Below are 23,161 nucleotides of genomic sequence, written 5' to 3'. Positions count from 1 at the left end.
ACGCACACGCATGTAGCCGGTGTGCGGTGAAACTCACTCCTCAGGTATGTAACAGGCCACCGGCGTCAATGAATGGCTAGCTTTTCGTCGGCGTACTTGGTAGTGGTCGCGCTTGGGAAGTCAGAGGTGGCGCATTCGAGACCCCAGTGAGGGGCGAACATCGGCCCGATACCTCTGACGGAGCAAGACCACGCCTGTTACACGCACACACACCGCTAGGGTCCTTCTCAACACCATCACCACTCCTTCTTTCCCACCCCCCCTTGTTTATTTATTTCTCTCCCTCCCTGTCAACACTTGTCCTCCTCCTCTCCTCTTACCCTCTTTCTTGTCTATTTTCTCCTCTCGCTCTCTCAACGCTGTCCTTCTCTCTAGGGGTTGAGAAAGCCTGAGATTACTAGTCACATATCCCAAAATAAAGATGGGCTCCAGTCAAGGCCCTGTTTTCAATAGCCATCCCATAATAGGCGGTTATTCTCGAATAAGTGACCGGGTATCCGTTGTTAGGAGCAGATGGTAACCAGAGAGCTTTAGAGTGACCTGCCGTTTCTCGAGCAGCTGATCTCAGCCAGCTGACAGTCCCCCAGAACACCCTCTTGAAACACAAACGCGTGAGAGATTACTAGCCGCACGGCAACAATTAGTCTGTATAACACACACTCGCACAGACAAAGTACACTCTTTTGTCATAGCAGAGAACTCATTTGAACACGGGTCTGAGGTCAAGCGAAGCGACGCGCTTGCCGCGCACATTTGAGAAGGTAGGTGCAGCCTTATTTTTTACATTCAGCATGTTAAGTTTAGTGTTGATATTAATGTCAGTGTCAATAAGTCACCTGCTATTATACAGAGACGTTTACTGAGCTGTCAAGGGAAGAGATTCTCAGCATTGATTCACGACTGAATATTTATATCTGGAAACACTTGGACCGGCAGCCAAGGAAAATGTATATGCAACCTGGTCCTGATTAGTCCATACATGTGCCAATCATACGTTCTGGGACTACTTAAAGGACAAAGTAAACACGCCTTCCCATTTTATCTGCATCACACGCACGTGTTGCTTTAACCAATGGACATTCAGGTTTCGGACCAGTGTCTAAAAATATCTAAACAATAACACAAGCCGGAACAGAAACCATAAAACAATGTCGGAGGTTTAAAATGAACGGAAATTCAAATAGGTCCTGCAGTTAAGCCTACATGGTCGGTCATCGTCCAAGAATGAGTGAGCCTCCGGATGTTGTTGCTCATTAAAGTTAATTAAACTCAGCCGGTGTTTAGGGTTTTCGGCTAGGAGTGAGTGGGTAAGAGATAGAGAGAGGGAGCAGAATGACTAAATAGTGAAATTCAACTAAATTGTAGGGTACGTTCTGATCAAGCTTAATAAAACCAGATAAACCAAAAAGTACATCAAAAACATAGCCTGCTGACCGCAACACTTAGGATCAGATATAGGCTTCTTACCCCTCGTTCTCTCTGCAAAGCCTCCAGAGCGGCAATAATCCGCTGCGGTTCCTGCATCAGTTGTTCATCAAAGGCTTTTTTCGTGTCCATCATCTCTGACTTGTTGCGCTCATCAGACGCGGGTTGGCTGGACTTGAACCTGCTCCGCGCGACCACCAGGGTCTGGTAGAAGAGACATACCGCTACCCCCAGAAGCAATAACGGCCCAGAGCAATACCTACGGCGCAGCGTCCACAAGCGCCAGAGGAACATCCCCGCTTCTCTCAGAACTTTGTTGGCTATTGGCACAAGGCATAACATTAAACGGTGTTTACGTCCCTGCATCCCACTCAAACCACTGGCCGCTCTCCCAACCCATTAGACGGGTAGGGAGCGGTTACACTTGGCCAAACACGCACTTCAAGAATTCCAGAAAAAGACGGGGCGCTTTAAAATCCACGGGAAATATACGCTCCAACGTCTAACCTTTAACACAGAAGCTATCGTGTCCTTTCAGCACGTCGTGGCGGGCCGGGTTACAATGTTGTTTCTCTTTACCCGAAAGAATGAAAAAGTCAGTTGAAAAACACTCGAATAACGGACCTCATGACCGAGATCACACACTGCGCTCATCCGCGCTGTCAGAAAACTATCCCATTCCTCTCCTTGAACCAGCGCACAAAGTCTCCCGCTACACATGAACAGAGAGTTATGGAGTTATAGAAATAACTCCACAACCAGAAGCCCGCCCAGCAATAAACGATAAGAGACGTTCTCTAACTACTGAAGAGCTCGCCTGTGTGCGCGGAGGCGAGTCCACCTGGTTTGGGTTAATCCAAAGAAAAAGTAAACAGACGCTTCCTCTCCTCGAGGACTGCTAGATTATAGTGCACGCACAGGGCTGCTGCTGCTTTTCAGACGGGAACTTCAATGGAGGAAGAACAAGGGAATTTGAGCACGGATCATGCAAGCTTTGTCAGCGTAGCCGAGGCGCTTTTGGTTCTCGCACCGAAACGAGTTTTTAAATTCCACACGACACACGGAGCGGTCTAAATTCGCACACATGCCTTCTCTGTAGGGGGTCGAGACCTGCCCCCCTCTTCATTCCTATGTCTGGTGGAACACTGGTGTTCTCTGCTATTTGTGGCACACATCTTCGCCTGTTACATAAAATAAACTGGTAGTTTGAATTGTGTTGAATTACGTTAACGGCAACAGGGGCCAAACACGCAAAAACAATTTATAAATGTCAAATTTACGTGTCCTTACGCTGGCCCAAGTCAGATTCCAGCACAACCGCAATCACTAACAGGTGAACACGGCTATTAAAAACGTACAGGATTGTTCGTAATGAACGTAATGAAACAAGCACTTCATTACCAAACGAACCTGAAACAAATACAAAATCATTTAACATTAATTATAGAAGATTGCATCCAAAAACGGGTTCGCTGCAAAAACGTACAACGCCAACAACATTTATCAAAAGAATTTGATCATTTTATTGAGTTTTTTTTCTACATCTCTGGAAACTTGTACACACCATCTCAGTGCAGAATGACTAGTGACACATACACACACGTACACATACTCACACGCACGGTACACACACACACATCCACATACCAGCTTCACTTATGACTTTGTTCTTATACTGTATATTCAGAAAACTAGTTTTTAAGAGACTCAATGGGGACTCAGTCACACGCGGACAGCGGAACACGTTACCGGCGTCTCCATCCCAGTCACCATGAACACAAACACTGTGGTCAAAGTCATAGTTACATTTCAACATGGTTTAGAGTTCAAAAATCGAAAGCCTGGGAGTTGTAGTCCAACAAGCACCCGTGGACTACATTTCCCAGGCCAAATAATCATTGGCGCCCTCGCTACAGCTTCCTCTGATGAGCAGTTCTTGCGACCATGCGTGGAAGCAGGAGGGTGGGTGTGGCCCTCTGTCACAGAGGAAAGGCGAGCAATCCAATTCTGATGAGGGCATGTAATTGGGGCGGGGGGGGGGGTTACTGGTCGATGGCGGGCACAAGAGTTCACCATTCCTCATTTATGCAGGGAGAGGAGTATGAGGAATTCTTTCCTGTGCCGTTTTTCCTCCATCCAAACCTCTTCCAAAAACCAAAAGGGTTTGACCCTGAGTGACCCCTGACCTCTATGAAAGGTCACACAGGCAGACGAGTCTTCTCTGTGTCCACCGCAGGTCCGCTCTAGTGACGGGGTGGAGTGGGGGGGGGGGTTTAGTGGCAGTTAATTAGGAGATGGATTGGGGGGGGGTCTGCAGGGTGTGTGTGTAGGGGGGGGGGGGTCCTGGACGCAGGGGGAAGGGTCTCATTTGTGGCGGCTCCCTCTCCTCTTCATGGCAACGGTGCACTGGGGGCAGTACCACTTCCCCTTGGGGGCTTCTGTCAGCCCCACGCAGCCGTAGTGGAACCACTCGATGGGGCACTGTGGGAACACACACACACACACAGTCAGCCTGGCTCTCACCACCAGCAGTACACACCAGGACTGATGTTCTAGTGACTCATCCAGTCACTACTCCTGGAAAGCCTTTTCTCCGCTTCCTAGCTGGAAGACATCCAGACAGACTGTGGCCATTTGTTGGTTTCATTTCATGCCGTTGATATATGCCATCGAGTATTTATTCAAACCGTATCATTGATAATCGGCTTAATTGCATAAATAAATGTTTATAAAGAATAGGATTTCACTTCGCAGTTCATTGCTTAAATATTAACATGTAAATATTGAAATACATGAAGCGGTTTAATCCTTCTGTATGTAGTAGTTCAAAAAAATGTAATTAGATGACATGATGGAGGGTAGGATCTTTGGGGGTGGGGGGGGGGGGGGGGGGGGGTTGGTTAGATAGGTAGGACTCTGGGGGGGGGGGTATCCCCCAGCATGATAAAGTTCTGGATGAAGGTAAACTGGTACTTACATCCTGGTTATCACAGCCCACCATCTCTCCATAAGACACCTGGAAAAGGAGTGAGGCTCTTTTAGTGAACATGTGTGTCTGTCAGAGTGAAAGGCGTGTGTTTGTGTGTACACATGTGGCAGTCAGCCTGAGTGTGTGTGAGTGTGTGTGTGTGCGCACACGCGACAGTAATCCTGTACCTGGTTGCAGATGCAGTAGCGGGGCTCGTTGGGGTCGTAGTTCCAGTCCACCTGGCTGTTGGTGTCGGCCTCGGGCAGCGCAGAGGCCTGCTGGGACAGCTCCTGGGCCAGGGCCGAGGACGAGGAGCAGGAGGACAGCGAGGAGGACGAGGACGAGGAGGACGACTGGTGGTTGGAAGACTTGGTGCTGCCTCTGCAGACGGGACGAGAGAGAGAGAGGGGGGGGGGGGGGGGGGGGGGGGGGGTCAGACGAGAGTTAAGACGGACCTTTATGGATCGGTCCTCGCTGCTCGGGAGCGTCTACTGGCGTCTTCGACAGCGTTGCCTGAAACAACGGGGGTGTGACATCACAAGACTGGTGCCCTGTGCCAGATAGGGTGATCACGAGCAACAGCAGACTGACTTCAGGGATAACTCACAATGTGGTGAGACTAAATGGCACCATCATGCTATGATGCCTTCATAGTCACCCTGGTGGTCCTCTGAGCGAGCTGGTGTGTGTGTGTGTGTGTGTGTGAGAGAGCGTGTATACAGTATGCGGCTGTGTGTGTGTGCGCGCGTCTTACTTGGTCTTGCGCCCCCCCCCGCGGGAGTCGGAGGAGGCGGTGGCGGGGGCGAGGGTCTGGGTGAGGGTGTTGGCCAGGGCGGAGGAGGAGTAGCCAGCCGTGTCCCGGGACAGGGAGAACTCCCGGTTCAGCTGGAAGTCGCTGTTCTTGATGGCCTCGTAGCTGGCCTTCAGACTGGACGTCCTCCTGCCCTCCTTCATCTGGGACACACACACACACACGCACAGTATGAAGAGGTACAACAGTCAAAAAGCTCTTGAGAAAAAAAACCCTGTCCTGCGTTGAGCAGCACCCAGTCAGGTAGGTGTGCGTGTGTTACCTGTGCGGTGGCCTGCACGGCCTGTGCTGCTGCCATGGTGATGGCCCCTGCCCCGGCCCCGGCCCCGCTGGACAGAGAGCTGAGGTTGTAGGAGACCAGGGGCTGCCCTGAGTTCACACTGTACACGTTGTTAGTGGCTGAGGACGTGCTGTTGGTGCGGCAGCCTGGGGGGGAGGGGGGGGCAGGATAGAAATGAGGGGGGCAAACGAGCGAGAGAGGGAGAGAAGGGGGGTGAGGGCGTGGACAGGAAAAGACAAGGAAGCCAGTGAGTCAATGACACAGCAAGAAAGTGTAAACTGAATTGAATTGAACACAGCCAGTGCAGTGTATGTGAATGTGTGTGAATGTGTGTGAATGTGTGTGAATGTGTGTGGCGTTACCTGGCGTGTTCTCCTTGGAGGCGTCTGATGTGAGCGTGGAGAGCAGGGCTTCAGATTTGAACTTCTTCTCAGGGACGTGTTCTGTGGTGTGGTGTGTTGGCGTGGTGTATTTCCTCTCTGTCACACACACACACACACACACACGACAGTGCTTGGTAAGCCTGGCGATCTAATATGTATCTATCTAAAAACAGCATGACTTGGACCCGATTTAGAAAACAACATCCAGACCTGATGACCCTGTCTGGGTGCGTGTGTGTTTGGACTTTGCGGATGTGTGTGTCCTTACTTTCCACTGTGGTGTGTGAGTGGACGTGGTGGTTGTTGACCGGCTGAGAGGGACTGTCCATCTCTAGGGAACCTGTTGGGGGGGGGGGGGGGGTGGGGGAGAGAGAGAGACACAATAATCATCCATCTTTTTTCTTCAATTCTTTGCAGTAGTTCCAGTGAGACCGTGTTTTCTCCATGGATAGGCAGACATAAAAGGGAAGAAAGTGCTGGAGTCAGGACTGGGAGAGATCTGGAGTGGACTGTTCAGTCACAAGAGGGGTGTCAGGGCACCAAGTGAGGGATTGCGAGACCAACACTGCCCCCTAGCGGAGGTGCGCATATCCACACACCGACACACGGCCCACAAACCCCCTTTCACCAAGAACACATGGCCCACGGCAAGTCCGGAACTCCGGTCGGTCAAATAGGAACGGGTGTAGTGGGGAGCGTGATTGACAGCCGGCCGAGGGCGGGGCTCAGGTGAGGGCGGGGCTCAGGTGTGGGTGATTGACAGCCGCCACTCACGTCTCTCCAGGATCTCGGTGATGCCGGCGTTGTCGGCCTCCAGCTCCATCTTGAACTTGGCCAGCTCCTGGTCCAGCTTCCTCAGGTGACGGTCCACCTGTGACCACACCACAGCCCCGTCAGCGCTCAGTACAGCCCCCCACCGTGGTTCACACCCACACTACACATCCCAGCCCCCCACAGCGTTAAACGCCTCGCAGGCAACACGCAACGGGTGAGGTGCATGACCGGCCGAGACGTGCCAGGTTGTCTGCGGTGCTGTGCTGCCGCCTAGTGGGCTGAAGGAAACATGGCACGGTGGTGGCTTTACGAAATCCCATTCGTCCCGTAAAACAGAGCATCTCTGGACTGCGAGTGTGCCTCTCATGCTTCTAAACCGACTGCATCCAAACAGATAACCCGTGCAACTAACAGGATCCAGCAGAAACACCAACTTTTCCCCCTTACCAGATCGTAAATCTGATTGGCCAGCTGTACTTTTTCGTCTGCGTCTTCCAAGGCTTTATAATAGTCCTGGAGGAGGGAGACACAGCAGCAGCTATGAATAATGACATTCATCTGAGCGCGTCGCAGTGCGTTTACGACGGCAAAAATATGCATTGGTATAACATCGGTGTCAACAGCTTTTCCCAGATTAAAAATGGTGTTAACACAGAATTCCAGCGCATTCTGCCCATGTGTTTTAGGAGTGCGTGTGTGTGTGTGGTGAAGGTTATTGACACCGGGTACCTTTTTGATCACCTCCATCTGTTCCTCCCTCCACTCGGGCTTGTTTTTCTTAGCGTTGACGAAAAACTCGTTAACCCTCTGCTCCAACTGGTCCATTGCATCTAAGACACGATGAAACAGTGAGTTTCGGACATGGATAAGCGTGTGGGCTTCAGGGCTAGAGTGGATGAGAACACACTGCTCCAGACCAGTAAATGCCGGTCTCTGTGCGAGCTTTCAATCCGGCACATCTGTACAATGCAATTCTAGTTTTTAATTGGGGTGGTCAGGTGGCTGAGCGGTTAGGGAATCGGGCTATTGATCGGAAGGTAGCCGGTTCGATTCCCAGCTGTGCAAAATGACGTTGTGTCCTTGGGCAAGGCACTTCACCCTACTTGCCTTAGGGGGAATGTCCCTGTACTTACTGTAACTCGCTCTGGATAAGAGCGTCTGCTAAATGACTAAATGTAAACGTAATTGCAAGTGCTTGTAAGTTTGACTTATCTGAAACTAAGAGTGCAAATGCCAAATATAATTACAATCGGGTTGTTTTTCTATCTATAATGTATGACATGTTATCTTTTTATTTGTATTTTGAAATTTATTCATTTAATTATTACTGATCTTACAGTAATACCTATCTGATATACTCATATACCCAGATATATTTTGCTGCAACTCTGCTGTTGGGACAATGCCATGTATGTTTTTCTACTTTGTATCTGTACAACTGGATGTAACAATAAACTAGATTGATTAAAAATAATGTATCCAACTTATGCCAGCTAGCTATAGTTTCAGACGTTCAGCTTCTTGTTTACCATCTAAATGAGCAATCTAGCTTCTTCATAAAAAATAGTTAATAACGTGCAAAACGTGTATGACTTCCAAACAACACTATTAAGTTAACTAGCCTACTCGTAGAAATACTATGGAAGCTGCAGCGCTTTGTTGGGTGCCGGTACTGAGTGTGGGTGTGACTCGTGCATGCCGCTTACTTTGAACTTGCAGGTCCATCTCCCTCATTTCCGTAAACCTGTCGCGGAGATCCATGGGTAGCTGCTCGATCACTGCCAGGGAGAAGAAAAAGCCAATTCACCAGCTAGCATTGCTAGGCTAACAGACCGAACGCGCGAGCTCGAAATTAACGCACACTAAAATGATTAAATGCACCATTTGCGACACTCGTGTAACGTGTGGATTGTATACTCACTTTCGAGATAATCCTCTAGGTACAGCATCTTGGCAAATGCGATGTTTTTAACGTTTATTAGAAGAATTTGGGTCTTTCAATATGGCGCCGCCAGCCGCTGTTTCACGAACAAAAAAATGTCCACTGACAAACGGAGGTCAGAGAACATGACGTAATCAACACATCGTAGTATTATTGGCCAAGCATGAAAATGCGTAGACATCGACTTCTAACTACGAAGCATTGTGGTACTTGTAGTTCATTGGATTGCAAAATTGGAACCTGGATAAAAAGACTGCACTTACTCAAAAGAAATAATGCAACTTTACTAAAGATTTACATAATTTTATGTACTTACGTAATTTACATTACATAAGTTTAATAAATACATACTTTTTTTGTGTGATAAGAGATCTCTGTTCTCCGCATCATTTAGCCTATCCCATAACCCTAGGCTATGTCTTATTTACAGTATGTGCGCGCACACACACACAACACCCACACAATCACCGTCCCTATCTCTTTCTCGCACACGCATACGCAGGCGCACACACAAACACACAAACAAACACACACACCACACACACAAATAAACAATAACAGCAAACTCAGCAGTACTTTCCTTCTAATTCATTGGGGACTGCTACACTAGTTAAAGCCTTAGTCTCTATTCAGTTCCCCCCAGGCCTAGACAATAACACTCTCTAGATCTGACCTCTTGACCTAGGCATGCTATCTCGAGGAGGAGGGCTATAGCTGGCCGCATTCTTTCCCTCTCCAAGGAAGCTAGCTACAGAGGCCTCTACAGTATTTGGAGATGCAATTATGCGAAGCGCTAGGACCCTGCGGACCGCCCCCGCATGACACACCAGGCTGCGAGTGCAAGTTTGGCCACTCTTAAATATGCAGAAGTTGAACTGACAGGACCGAGTTGATCAACTCGGCTCTTTGGTAGGACGATGCGGCCCCAAGTAGATGTTTTTGACCAATTTGAGATAAATATCTGAAGCTGGACGAGAGGAATCTTGTTGGATATCGACCAGCCTCCTTCTTTTAGGACTTGCATCCGCGAGGAATTATAATTAGGATTTTCTTTTAAGATTGTCCGAGAACAACTACATGATTATTCCAACACTGTAGTATTTGGATCTATGTTGGTTTTGCCCCCTAAGCCCCAAAACAAGGTGTTTTAGTGTAATGTTCCGGATATGTTTTTTCGCATGCGGGCTTGCTAAGTGAGTGATGATTGATTTGGATATGTCAGCACCGCTGAGCGCTCATCCGCACACTCCATCATTCAACGCCGGGGAAAGTAAGAAACCACCTGTTGTGAATGCTTACTGGAACTTCCCACGGATATACTGAGGCTACTAAAACAAGACATCGGAAAAGCGCATCAGCGTCCGCACATGTGACGTGTAAAAGCGGTAGGCTGTTTGACGCGCGGGACATTGTTACAGAGAGAGAGAGAGGGATCAATTCGACTCTAATTTGATTCCCCATCTCCTCGTATTTGTTTTCAGTGAAATATGTTGCCATGGTGGCACCGGTTAAGATGAGGACTGTTGGCCACCAGTTGCTGCGCTCAGAATGGCTCGCGAGGACGCGGTGAGGTGCCTCCGCTGCCTGCTCTACGCTCTCAATTTACTCTTCTGGGTAAGAGGAGAGGATACCACCGAGCAGGTGGCCGGATAGGCGCCACGCTCACGTTACACCCCGTAGCCAACTTTTCGAACTCTTTACCCACCCATCAATATACCTCTTTGCCCACTGTGCGTGCGTGCGTGCTCGCTATAAGCCGCGCCTAACGTTTATGTGACGATAAGGAATGATTCGATCTCAGTGTAGCCAACTGCGTATATCCTACTCCATACTTTGTGAGCATTCTGCATCCCAAGTATGCGCAAACTGAATGCATGTTACGCATTCCACCGAATGCCATTTAGGCAATAAAAAGTGATAGGCTCCAATGCTTGGGGAGTGTCTAACATAAGGCAGACTGCCCCGAAGCAACATTTGTCCAAGGATAATTCTTGGACATATTTAGCTCTTATAACTTTCCCTGCAGCCAGAATATATCTCATTCTATAAATATATATATATATATATTTCACTGTAGATGGCATTGCAACAATGCTTGTGTAACTCTGCTTCTCTGTTTGTCTCTCTCTGTTTGTCTCCCCCCCCCCCCTCTCTCTCAGCTCATGTCGGTATGTGTGCTGGGCGTGGCAGCTTGGCTCAGGGACTACCTGAACACTGTGCTCACCCTGACAGCCCACACCAGGTGAGCAACAGGGCAGCCCCACAGACAGAACGACAGACGGGGGGGGAAGGAAAGCGCTGGAAGAGCGGGGCGAGGGGCATCCAGAGATGAGGGGAGGACGTGGAGAGAAGTAGGGGGGAGAGAAGGGTGTGACAGGACTGGAGGATTAAGCTGTGCAAAGGGTTGGCTCGGTGATCTTATATCTCAGTAAATCCTACACGCTGTTAGTCCTCCCAATCGTGAGCACATCTCTCTTGACATGCATTAGAAGTTCTAAATGCCAGCTTTTATCTTCAACATTAGTCTTGTGGTTTTCCATGATCCTATTCTGTCCATTATGCTACTCTGTGTTCTCTGGTAACATGGTGGCAAGTTGATGACAAAGTGGTACACGGTCGAACACATTCCTACAGTGTAACCCTCTCACCCTGTGTACACTCACTTCCTGTACTGTACTGTATTCATAATGATGCAGGCTCTGGATGGTATGAGAGGAGTGGGAAAAAATAGAGAGGGAGAGAGAGAGGCTAACAGGAAGGGGAGATAAATAAACAAAAAGCCTGCCAAGAAATTCTGATGAGTGACTCCCCCTCTTGTCTTCTTTTCTCTCTCTCTCTCTCTCTCTCTCTCTCTCTCTCTCTCTCTCTCTCTCTCTCTCTCTCTCTCTCTCTCTCTCTCTCTCTCTCTCTCTCTCTCTCTCTCTCTCTCTCTCTCTCTCTCTCTTCCTCCCTCTCTCACCTCCCTCTCCCTTTCTCTCTCTCTGCCTTTCCCTCTCTCTGCCTCTCCCTTTCTCTCTATCTCCCTCTCTCTCTCTTTATCTATCTCTCCCTCTTTATCTCTCTTTCTAGGCTGGAAGAAGCTGCTGTCCTCACGTATTCCCCGGCTGTGCATCCAGTCATCATTGCTGTGTGCTGTTTTCTAATCATCGTGGCTATGGTGGGCTACTGCGGCACACTGAAATGCAATCTTCTCCTTCTGTCCTGGGTATGTGTTCAATAAGTGTGTGTGTGTGGTGTGTGTGCGTGCGTGTGTGCTTATGGAAATTGGGATGAGCTCATGTAGTTTTGTTGGAGAGGCAGATCGCAATTATGGTTGTTCTAGGTCACGGTTTCTTCAACTGGCGGTGTTAGTTGCAAATTTACAGGACCTTCATTTGCATGCAGCATTCATTGACACACTGTATCAACACTCGCAGACTAACACACACACTCACACAACCAACCAGCATGGGCTCTGTATCCGTCTCTCCTATCGTCCTGTAACCTTTAACAGGCTGCAGTCTGCGCTGTCTCAATAAAGCTGCATTAGTGTGCCCCCGTAAACACTCCAACCGCGGTCTGTAAATCTAGTGAACGCACGCACCTCTGCTACCGAGAACCCGGAGGGCTTCAGATTCATCCTTGATTTTACGCGCTTCTCCATCAGACGCCCCCCAACCTCCCCCAACCTCCCCCAGCCCCCCCGACGGTCGTTCATCAACCTTCCAAGAGAGCGAAGCGTGGCGTTAGGGAAACGCCTCCAGGCGCGCCGAGCTCTGACCTACGGCGCCTGCGTTCGTTTGGGGGAGGGGGGGCAGGGGGGCAGGGGTTGGATAGCGGGGATGCTCCCGTGGATAAGTACAGCTGTAAAACTATTCACCGTGCTCCTGTCTGAGCCTCGCTGAGTTATGGGGCCCTGGGCCCTGATGGATGGCCGGAGAGAGAAGGAGAGAGGGGAGAGAGGCAAAGTGCGGTGTTGGGGAACGCGCCCGTGGGAGGGTGTGGGAGAGGAAGAGAGAGAGAGGGAGAGAGATGCAGAGAGAAACGGAAGGGGGCGATGGAGATGAATGAAGGGAGAGAGGTGGGAAGGGTGTGAGAGAGAGACAGAAGGTAAGAGGGAGAGGGAGGGAGAGAGAGAGAGAGAGAGCTGAATCCCTTCCCACACATCTGTCAGAGAGACAGATAAGGTGTGATTATCCGGCTCAATCACTCAAATCTGTTACCCCGGGATGACGGAGAGAGAGAGAGAGAGAGACAGAGAGAGGTGTGCAGGAGCAGAGAAAGAGAAAGACTTCAGGATGGAGGATGAAGTAGAAAGGTTTAATAAACCAGGGAGGATCAAGAGGCCCAAAATGTTGAGGCAAAAGAGAGGACCTGAAATTAGAAACTGCAATTTAACGTCGGGGTTATGCCCGAAGCTTCGTTCCAGACCGAGGCAACTCCATTAAGTCAGGAACAGTAGAAGGAGAGGAACAGACAGGGTGGCTTGCATGTGTGTGGGGTGGGGCTGTTCTGGTTTCTCTGACCAAAGTGTCCATATCCTGGGTGTTCCCCATCCCTCTCCCTCCTTCTGTAGTCTCCCACCCCTCCATCACCCCGTCCATCTCTCGGGACTCCATTCATCTCTCCACTCGAGTCTCTCTGTCGGTTTCTCTCTCTGTCTCTCTCCCCGCCCGTCCGCTCTCTGGCCCTCCGAAGGTTCTCACGGCTCGCCGTGGGGATGGCTGGATCTGGGTGAGGGGGACAATGGGGAAGGCTATCCGTGTCTGCCTGACGCCATGGGTCAGGCCGGGGGGCTGGAGGTTGCGAGGCGGTTATGGCGCTCGGGTTACGGGGCCGGCCCATTCACCAGCCGGGGCGTCCCTTTCAGCGGGGGGGCCAGCCCTGGAAAAGAAGACGCACATTGTCCCCCCACCCCACCCCCCCCACCCCCAGCCCTCCACATCCTTTTTATACTCTACTTATGTGCCTATCTGATCAAACACGCGCACCTGCACCCAAGCGCATACACACAGCGGCTGTGGTGAAGACTTCAGTGTTAGGTCCGCAAGCATGGGAACTAGTCTTCATTTTGGGGACGTGCGAACAAATGGCTTGATCTGTGAACCTGCGATGGTTACGTGCTAGCGGTGTAACAAGATATCGTGGCACAATATATATCGCGATGCAATATGACGTCCGTTTTAACCTATTGGTTGAGCTACCAGCAGGCGACCTACAATGCACCTGCATCACGCGTGCATTAACAGAAAATCGCAGAAACCGAGTTAACTAAATGGATGTAAAACAGAGAAAGTAATTGAAAATGTTAAAGGTTTTGGAAATAGATCTGTGAATCGGATTTTGGTTTCATTTGAAACATTGTTCAAAATATCGTGATACGTAGTGTATCGTGAACCCAGTATTGTGATAAGTATCGAATCGTGAGCTGAGTGTATCGTTACATCCCTATTATGTGCACAGGCCTTGTGTGATCGTGTGTGTGTGTGTGTGAGGACTGGGACTTGGCTGGGACTTAGAACCCTCGTGCGCTCTTACTGCGCAAGGAAAAGGTCGTGTAAAAATAGTCTGTCCGTACTTAAGACTAAACGCACCCCTCTCCCTTCCTCGCACGAACCTTCCTCCTCCTGTCCTCCTCATTCCACCCCCCCATGTCTTCTTTCATGCTCTCCTCCCTCCCTCCCTCCCTCCCTCCCTCCCTCCCTCCCTCCCTCCCTCCCTCCCTCCCTCCCTCCCTCCCTCCCTCCCTCCCTCCCTCCCTCCCTCCCTCCCTCCCTCCCTCCCTCCCTCCCTCCCTCCCTCCCTCCCTCCCTCCCTCCTCCCTCCCTCCCTCCCTCCCTCCCTCCCTCCCTCTCTCCCTCCCTCCCTCCCTCCCTCCCTCCCTAGTGGGGGTGTTCATCTGCTCAGAAGAAAGGAAGAACCTAGACCCTCTCCCGTGTCGTTCTTAAGAGCGTGTGACCCCGCGCTAACCTCCGGTTGTGTCTGCGTGGTCTTTCTGACACGGATAACGTACAGGGTCCGCACTCAGTGAGGCCTAGGTTTATATTTTCCTCTCACCTCCGAAGACTTCCTTGTCAGAAAGCTGTGCGAGCGTGTATGGTTTGGTATGTGTATGGGAAGGGGGAGAGGGTGCCGAGGGCTGGAGAGTTCACTTGCGTCTAGCTACTTGAAAACGTATTTATAAAGGAAGATGTAGACAGTACAGAGGTTTAGAGTGGGGAGAAGTCTCTGGCTTAGGTTGGTGGAATTATCTGTCTGAGTGTGTGTGTGTGTGTGTGTATTGTTTGGGTCTGGCATGCTCTAAATGGACCTCAACACTAACAGAGGCCAGGCAGAGCCATCTGTCTGACACTAATATTTACAATCTCCAAACAAACAGGTTGTCAGCCATGGCAGCTAACATTGACAGCTCTGTAATAGAATGGCTGACACACACATTCATCTTTGTAAGATATGTGTGTGTGTGTGTGCACAGTTGTGTTTACATGGGGTGTCTGTTGAATGAAATTCATGACTTGGCATCGGCTTGTTTGTTTGGAGGCGTAGACATGCTTTTGTGTTGGTGTGTGTGAGTGTGTGCGCATGGCGACAGGTCGACAGACATGTTGGGCAGAGAGGAGATAACAAAAGAGTGTTTTGTCATCGGCGCTACTGCGGAAGAAGCAGCGGGCCACGCCATCATTGCCATGGCGATCCATCAGACGGACGGCCGTCGCACAAACACTGGACCGTCACGTAGGACGACGCTACACAGATCCCGTCTCTCGCTGCCTCGTATCTAAACAGTCTCTCTTTATGTCCCCCTCTCTCTCACACTCCCTCCCTGCCTGTCTCTCTCTCCTCTGTCTCCCTCTTCCCCTCTTTCTCCTTACCCCTCCTCTCTTTCTCTCTTTTCTCTCTTTCTCTCTTTCTCTCTTTCTCTCGCTCTCTCCCCCCCTATATCTCCCCTTCCTCCCTTTCCCTCTCCTTCTCCCTTTCTCTCTCTCTCAGTACTTTGGCAGCTTGTTGGTCATCTTCTGTGTGGAGCTGGCCAGCGGCGTGTGGAACTATGACGAGGTGAGCTGTCCCCCGTTCCCGTCCTCCTGCCTGCCGTGCGTCTCCGCGCCTCAAGGTCGCGTCTCTGCGCGGCGCTAGGCGCTCCTTAGGTCTCGCCGTGCTAAGAATAATCCAGAAATGCCAGCCATGTCCGGCTAGGCTCCCAGGCACCCTGGCTCGCTCGCCGTTTGACCGGGGTGGGGGGTGGGGGGGGGGGGGTAAACAACATGGCCGAGGGGAGTAAGAGAACGGGATCCCCTCCATTCCCCCCCCCCACCCCCCAGGAGAGAACACAGCTGTGGAGGCCCTGCCTGGAGTGGCTAAATCATTAAACTAGGGGACAATCTCTCCACACTTTCCAGGGTTACCCACTTCTCCACACGATGTGGAAGCAGAGCAGACTTTAGAGGACAGAACTAGAAAAGACCCAAACCAAAACAAGGGTAAGAAAATGTGCCCCCCCCCCCTTCAATACAAGAACCAAAAGAAACAGAAGCAAAAGAAACCAAAATAATGAACAGAATATCAAATCATAATAACTCCAAACAAAAGTGACCTGGTTGTAGCAGCACAACCTTTCCCCCCTCTAAAGCAAACCTTCACTGTCTTTATAGGGTGGGTCTCCTACCCATAGCCCTCTTCAGACCGCCCAAACCAAGATGAGGGTGATCTCACCCATCCGATTCTGAAGGTGACGCTAAATCTGGTCCCAGGCCTACTTCCCCAGCCCATATATACTTCTACAGGCTGTACACTCAAGGTAAACAGCCCCCCCCCTAAATCTACAACACATCACACAGCCCAAAATAAACATTAATACAAAAAAAAATAACACCCCACCACTTGGTTTAACCAGTGCTGTCATCCATGACATCACCTCAACCATAAAATCAGGAAGTGCTGGGCGTCTCCCAAACCAGAGTCCTGAATGGTGGATCTAAACAAAGAAACATGAGTATGCAGAAATGAAACAAACATTTGCTCAGTATGGATCCTGCAACGCAAATAAAAGGTATCTGTACTACCCCAAATTGTGTCTATGCTTGACGTGAACTGTAACCAAATACTCCTACCAAATAAACCTAGTAGAATAAGTAAAGAACTGGTCAATCAGACTCACAAGAACTCATGGCACTGACGTGACAAGTGGTGAGTACAGGCGTGTTCTCACCCACTTTGTCCCAATGACCCCTTCTCCTCCCTCCCTCCCCCCCCCCCCCCCCCCCCCACCCACACACACACACCTTCCCCCTCTGGAACAGTGTTTGTATGAATACAATGGCAGGGCTCTCGATTACAACGGCTTCTCCCCTACTGGGGAGCCCCTCCCCCGCCAGGGCTTATCACCATCTTGAAAGACCTTTCATGATGGCTTTGATGTCCCTTCATGGCAGGTGGGACTCGCTCCTGCCATGCAGGTGTGTGCGTGTGTGTGTTGCACCTGCCCCTGGCTACTGTGTACTGAAAACAAAAGAAGGGTGATTTTGTGCTGGCACCTGTGTCACCTGGCCTTCTGCCTGAGGGTGTGTCGTGTGTGTGGCGTGTGTGTGTCGTGTGTGTTTGTGTGTGTGTGTGTGTGTTTGCGTTCGTACATTTATGCCCGTCCACCACTTACTCACCTCCAGTGACCCCAGGCCCTCACCTAATCAGAGAATGATATGCCTGTCCTCCAAGGCCTTATGGGTATCAGAATCAGAATCAGAATCAGAAAGGGATTTATTCGCCATGAAAGTTTGCACAGACAAGGAATTTGCTTTGGCAGGAAGGTGCATACAATAAACATATACCTAAAATTTAAATATGTGGACTAACTATACTAAGGGTACATAAACTAGCAGTACTAAGTGGGATAAATATAAGTTGCCGTAAATTACAATATAAAAATACAAAAATACAAATATTACAAAAAATACAAATGTACAAGATACCATGTTGTGGTGCAGTGCAAAAGCAGTGTGTTTTAAGCAAGAAGTCATTTGAGTCAGTGTGGTCCCTTGGCCTTGTTGAAGAGGCCAACAGCGGAAGGGAAGAAACTGTTTTTGTGGCGTGAGGTATTGGTCCTGATAGACCGCAGCCTTCTGCCGGAGGGGAGTGACTGAAACAGGGAGTGTCCAGGGTGGGAGGAGTCGGCCACAATCTTCCTCGCTCGCCTCAGGGTCCTCGAGGTGTGCAGGTCCTCGAGGGTAGGCAGATTGCAGCCAATCACCTTCTCAGCAGTACGGATGATACGCTGCAGTCTGCTCTTGTCCTTGGCAGTGGCAGCAGCGTACCAGACGGTGATGGAGGAGGTGAGGATGGACTCAATGATGGCTGAGTAGAAGTGCACCATCATTGTCTTTGGCAGGTTGAACTTCTTCAGCTGCCAAAGGAAGTACATCCTCTGTTGTGCTTTCTTGATGAGGGAGCTGATGTTCAGTTCCCACTTGAGGTCCTGGGAGAGGATAGTGCCCAGGAAGCGGAAGGACTCCACAGTGTTGACTGGGGAGTCACACAGGGTGATGGGGGTGAGTGGGGGCTGTGTTCCTCCTGAAGTCCACAACCATCTCCACTGTCTTAAGAGCATTGAGCTCTAAGTTGTTCTGGCTGCACCAGGTCACCAGGTTGGCCGCTTCCCACCTATAATCAGACTCGTCTCCACCAGAGATGAGCCCAATAAGGGTGGTGTCGTCCGCAAACTTCAGGAGTTTGACGAACGGATGACTGGAGGTGCAACTGTTGGTGTACAGGGAGAAGAGCAGAGGAGAAAGGACGCAGCCCTGAGGAGAAAGGATTGTATTGTATTGTTGCAACATCCGAAGCCAGTCGTGTTAGGACGGCGACCCGTCTGACCCCAGGGGAATCCTGGGTAATGGGCTGGTTGTGTGCTTATTACAAGCTCATTAAGTAGAGGAGAGGGGGGGGGGGGGAGGAGGGGGGAGAGGCCCAGGGGGAGTCCGAGTAGGGTTTTATTGGAGGGAGCGAGGACTCTCGTTTTGCATGCTAAGCGTTTGAGGGACCGAGAGTCTGGAGGCGAGCCTTGGCTCCCTTGAGATCAGGCTCCATTGTTCAAAACACACGGTGCTGCCAACTTCTACCGGGAGGCAAGGAGGAGACGAGAACAGGAAGAGGAAAAAGACAGTCGAACACAGGAGGGCGGGGCAGGAAGGAATCAGGAGTGCTATCGAACACAGGTTCCCGCCCACACACCTCTGTTCCGGGAAGCCAATAAATGTGGTCATAACCCCAATAACCTGAGCTGAGGGTGTGATGTGGAGAGGCTAACCAGAGTGATTGTGCTGCTTTGTCTTGGTTGGTGTGTGGTAGCCGTCCATGCAGCGTTCAGACATGATCAGTCTGAAGTCCAGGATGCCCAACTACGGCCTGCAGCGCTACCAGTGGCTCACACACGCCTGGAACACCTTCCAAACAGAGGTGAGAGGTTAACAACACAAACAGACAAACAAAGACTTATCTGTTGGCGTTGTGTACATATATATATATATGGGTTTGGTGGTCTAGAGATGTCTTAGGAAGTTTCCCACAGCATTGCTAACTGCTAACTGTTTTACTGTTTGTTGTTGTTTCTTGCTGAAGTAGTATGTCGAGTTGTCAGACTTCACTTTTCGCTTTTGTTTTAGTTCAAGTGTTGTGGGGTAATCTACTTCACCGATTGGCTGGAGATGACAGAGATGGAATGGCCCCCAGACTCGTGCTGCGCCAATCAGTATCCGGGATGCGCTCGCCACGCCCACTACCGTGACCTCAGCGACCTCCACCAAGAAGTGAGTGCACCCCCCCAACCCCCTCAGCTCATGACTTTTGACCCCATTGCAGTTCGGCCGATGTCAGATAAGTCGGCACGATCAATGATGGCCTCCCCTGTGACATCATCAAAAATGGACACATTTCACTTATGAACCCAGCATGGACGCATGTGATGGTAGAAGGAGCAAAACTTGAAAACTTCATGGGAGTTTTGTGCCTTTTAACGAGGATGATAATGACTCGGAATGAACTTTTCCACTTAATAGGTTTTGCAGCCCATATCCAGGTTATTTGTGGTCGGAAATGACCTGGGGTGTTCATTGGAGGAAAGAAATCCATTGAAAGCAATTAGATCCAATCCCAGACCTGATAGTGTTGTGTGCCTTCTGGGTCTTGGGTTGCCAGGTTGGTGTGACAGAGTGTAGCTATTACGTCTAATCAAGCTAGGAGAGGCGGCTTGCAACACAATCGCACACGTGCGGACACGCAAACGCACACACACACATGAGCACTTGCACACACAACCGCACACACACACAAGCGCTCGCACACACACACACACACACACACAACACTCTCAACTACAAGAGTCCTGCCAAGCAGAGCTCTATCTTGCTGACTCCGTTTTTTTCAAACCCCCCAGGCTACAAACATCACTGTTTACATCTGAATCGGTGTCCCTGTCTAGCCCCACTGTAAACTTGCCTCTCAAACGATGTGTGTGTGTATAAACACTCTCTCTCACACACACACACATCTATCCACATTCACACCCTTCTTACCCCTTGTCTGACCTTCTTCGCCGGTCACCTTCCATGTATCGGGTATTTAGCCTCAAGCAGCACTTTACTTACCCTCTATCCCCCCCCTCCCCCTCACACACACACACATTTACATTTACATTTAGTAATTTAGCAGACGCTCTTATCCAGAGCGACTTACAGTAAGTACAGGGACATTCCCCCCGAGGCAAGTAGGGTGAAGTGCCTTGCCCAAGGACACAACGTCACTGAGCACGGCCGGGAATCGAACCGGCAACCTTCAGATTACCAGCCCGCTTCCCTAACCGCTCAGCCACCTGACTCCCTACTGACACACCTCCTGCCCATTGCTGCCCAGGTGTTGTACCTCTTCCCACCCCCACACACATACCTGACCGCTTGCCGGTGTCACCTGGGTGAGAGGTGCCGGCCCTGGCTGCACACCTGGACTCACCCGGGTGAGAGGTGCCGGCCCTGGCTGCACACCTGGACTCACCCGGGTGAGAGGTGCCGGCCCTGGCTGCACACCTGGACTCACCTGGGTGAGAGGTGCCGGCCCTGGCTGCACACCTGGACTCACCTGGGTGAGGAAAGTCAAGAAGGGAGGGAGGTCGGAGAGTGACAGAGTGTGTTGAGTGAGCGGTACCACCATGGGGGAACCGCCTTACAGGGTGAGAATGTTGTGGGGCGTGTGCCATTATGTCGAACCAGGCATGAAAACACATCTGTGTGTGCGTGCGTGTGTGTGAGAGACGAAATAGGATCTATGTATGTGTGCATGTTATAGGAAGGGAATGTGTGCGTGTGTGTGTGTGGGGTCAGGATTGGAGACAAAATTGTAGCAGGTACGTCAGGGTAAGCGTGTGTGTGCGTGCTTGTGCGTACCGTATGTGGGAGTGCCGAAATGTGGCGGGTGTGTCAGGGAAAAAGAGCGCGTGTGTGTGTTTACGTGAGGGAAACAGAGGCGATGAGTCAGCAGGGGAGTACATAGAGGGGAATGTGTGAGGGAGGGGCGGATGAACACCACTTTCAATCATCCGCCTGTGTCTCTCACTGACACCACCTTCCCCCCTCTCTCCCTCCTCCACACCACTCCCAAAGCTTTTCCCCCCGCCTCTCTCTCCCCTCTTTCTAATCCCCCTCTATCCCTTCCTATCCTTACTTTCCCTCCCTCCCTCCCTCTTTCTATCTATCTCTCTCTCTCTCTCTCTCTCTCTCTCTCTCTCTCTTCCCCTCCCTGCTCCATCCCCTCTATTTCAGTGTCTCTCTCCCTCCCCTTCACCCCCCCCCCTCCGTCTGTCTGTCCATCCGTAGCAGCTCTGTTTGGCATGTAACACCCCTGTGCGAAGATTTCACTGCCAGATAGTAGTTAACTGGTCTATCTCTCTCTCTCTCTCCCTCCCTCTCTCTGTTTCTTTTCCTCTCCCTCTCTGTCCCTTGGGTTTGTTGGGTTCATTGTGTGTGAGACTGTGTGTGAGTTTTCTTTTTTCATTTTGAGCCTACAGCTGTTACTGATATAGAGGTCACACCTCCAGAATAGCAATGTAGCTTATGGCGAGGAAAAAACAAAACAGACTTACTGCAGAACATGGAAACAATGTTAAATATTAAACGTCGATATGAATATTGCATGAATTGAATGCGTCTCTGGACTGGACGAGATCCGGCTCACATGATAACAAAGCCATGTATGTGTGTGTGTGTGTCGCAGGGCTGCGGGCCAAAGGTCTACAGTTTCATCCGCGGGACAAAGCAGCTGCAGGTGCTGCGCTTCCTGGGCGTGTCCGTGGGCGTGGCCCAGATCCTCGCCATGACCCTGACCCTGACCCTGCTGTGGGCGCTCTACTACGACCGCAAGCCCCCCGAGCCCGCCCCGCCCCCAGACCTCCCGCAGAGCGCTGACCACGCCCACCAGGGCGACCTCCCGAAGCCAGGGAGCACCCACCCGGAGGAGGCGTGGTCTAACACGGCCACGGTCAACGGGCACACCCAGTTTGAGATGGAGAGACTGTCCTAGCGCCCCCCCCCCCACACACACCATCATCACACCATGCGTGGAGGTCAAGAGACAGAAGGAAAGAAAGTTGGGATTGTCAAATGACTTTGAACCAGGACTTATTAAGGACTTCTGTTGGGTATTTAACCACTCAATTCAGGAGCTTTTGTGTCTGGTCTGACCGTCCTAGCATCACTGCTCTACAACCATGGGAATACCACCACTAGCGAAGACACCATAGGACTGCTTTTATCCTGTATGGAGCCTTAAGTCTTAATGTAACTCTGCCCTGAAGCATGCGTTTCCCATGGTGTGACTTGAGGGAAACAACGGCTGCAGCCAAACTCTTGGCAGGACTACAAAACTGCCAGAAAGCATCATGGGAAGTGGAGTTGTCAGCACTGGCCTTTGCTACGGCGCGCGTTAAATGTAGCGTATCTTGGGACAGTGGAAAACCCAACGCCGTATGAAATAAGCTGTCAGAGATATTAATGGCCGACCGTCAGTCGGTGTAATATCACTGTTTGAAAAGCAATGGTGCGTGATCTTGAGTGCTTAACTGGCTACAGTAAGAACAACGTATTTGAGTTTAAAGTCTGTACATTTGATTATTTTCGAGCTGTGTGAAATATAGATTGCTGGCATGGTAACGTGAGCCCAGCCACATGTTGAGGGGTTGCTGGACACAATGTTCCCCTGTTCGAAACGACAGCTTGAAAATACACGTTCTCTGCAAACCACTCTGCAACCACGCGGTCATTCATTCAGAACCTGTTTCAGCGGTGTCCAGCTAACACTGACATGCAGGCCAGTCTGTCCCAGTTCCAACATGAACACAGTCAGATCCTTCCGAGCCCATAGCAGATAGTGTGCAGGGGAAGAATGTATGGATTTGGTTTGGGCATGACCCTTGGGTAGAGGCAGAGTGTGTGTCTGTGGGAGTCCTGATGTGTGTGTGTTGTATGTATGTGTGTGTGGAGGGGGAGACAGAGTGGGAGTCCTAAAGTGTGTGTGTGTGTGTGGAGGGGGAGACAGAGTGGGAGTCCTAAAGTGTGTGTGTGTG

At 50.6% G+C, this 23,161-nt stretch overlaps 2 protein-coding genes across 4 annotated transcripts; one reads left to right on the top strand and one right to left on the bottom strand.

Annotated features, from left to right (window-relative positions):
- Positions 1–3,749: 3,749 nt before the first annotated feature.
- Positions 3,750–8,677, bottom strand: LOC136960254 (inhibitor of growth protein 3). Of its 3 annotated transcripts, XM_067254673.1 has the most exons (12): positions 8,563–8,677; positions 8,348–8,419; positions 7,371–7,471; positions 7,089–7,154; positions 6,642–6,738; positions 6,136–6,207; positions 5,847–5,963; positions 5,467–5,630; positions 5,148–5,347; positions 4,582–4,774; positions 4,403–4,441; positions 3,750–3,906 (listed from the first exon to the last, which is right to left on the bottom strand). In XM_067254673.1, the coding sequence occupies exons 1-12, from the start codon at positions 8,588–8,590 to the stop codon at positions 3,790–3,792; spliced, it is 1,266 nt and encodes a 421-aa protein (XP_067110774.1). In that variant the 5' UTR covers positions 8,591–8,677; the 3' UTR covers positions 3,750–3,789. The 3 variants fall into 3 exon arrangements, 2 of the variants coding, with proteins under 2 accessions (XP_067110774.1, XP_067110775.1); XM_067254674.1 differs by lacking the exons at positions 3,750–3,906; positions 4,403–4,441; positions 4,582–4,774 and adding an exon at positions 4,921–4,944; XR_010878823.1 differs by lacking the exons at positions 3,750–3,906; positions 4,403–4,441; positions 4,582–4,774; ... (1 more) ...; positions 5,467–5,630; positions 6,642–6,738 and having other exon boundaries at positions 5,886–5,963.
- Positions 8,678–9,485: 808 nt separating this feature from the next.
- Positions 9,486–22,838, top strand: LOC136960113 (tetraspanin-12-like). The gene is made up of 8 exons (XM_067254453.1): positions 9,486–9,968; positions 10,065–10,197; positions 10,743–10,825; positions 11,653–11,788; positions 15,553–15,618; positions 18,901–19,008; positions 19,215–19,358; positions 21,814–22,838. The coding sequence occupies exons 2-8, from the start codon at positions 10,132–10,134 to the stop codon at positions 22,117–22,119; spliced, it is 909 nt and encodes a 302-aa protein (XP_067110554.1). The 5' UTR covers positions 9,486–9,968; positions 10,065–10,131; the 3' UTR covers positions 22,120–22,838.
- The last annotated feature ends 323 nt before the right edge of the window (positions 22,839–23,161 follow it).

The sequence above is a fragment of the Osmerus mordax genome, chromosome 17, assembly GCF_038355195.1.
Source record: "Osmerus mordax isolate fOsmMor3 chromosome 17, fOsmMor3.pri, whole genome shotgun sequence".
Taxonomy (NCBI): Eukaryota; Metazoa; Chordata; class Actinopteri; order Osmeriformes; family Osmeridae; genus Osmerus; species Osmerus mordax.
This window is presented reverse-complemented; position numbering and strand designations above follow the sequence as displayed.

Excerpts from the sequence above, each read along its gene's own strand:
- LOC136960254 (XM_067254673.1), bottom strand. The coding sequence starts at position 8,590 with ATGCTGTACCTAGAGGATTATCTCGAAA. Across the intron at positions 4,442-4,581 it reads GCTACTGCATCTGCAACCAG|GTGTCTTATGGAGAGATGGT; the intron begins GTACAGGATTAC and ends CTCCTTTTCCAG. Across the intron at positions 3,907-4,402 it reads TGGGCTGTGATAACCAGGAT|TGCCCCATCGAGTGGTTCCA; the intron begins GTAAGTACCAGT and ends GTGTTCCCACAG.
- LOC136960113 (XM_067254453.1), top strand. The coding sequence starts at position 10,132 with ATGGCTCGCGAGGACGCGGTGAGGTGCCTCCGCTGCCTGCTCTACGCT. Across the intron at positions 10,198-10,742 it reads CTCTCAATTTACTCTTCTGG|CTCATGTCGGTATGTGTGCT; the intron begins GTAAGAGGAGAG and ends CCTCTCTCTCAG. Across the intron at positions 10,826-11,652 it reads ACCCTGACAGCCCACACCAG|GCTGGAAGAAGCTGCTGTCC; the intron begins GTGAGCAACAGG and ends CTCTCTTTCTAG.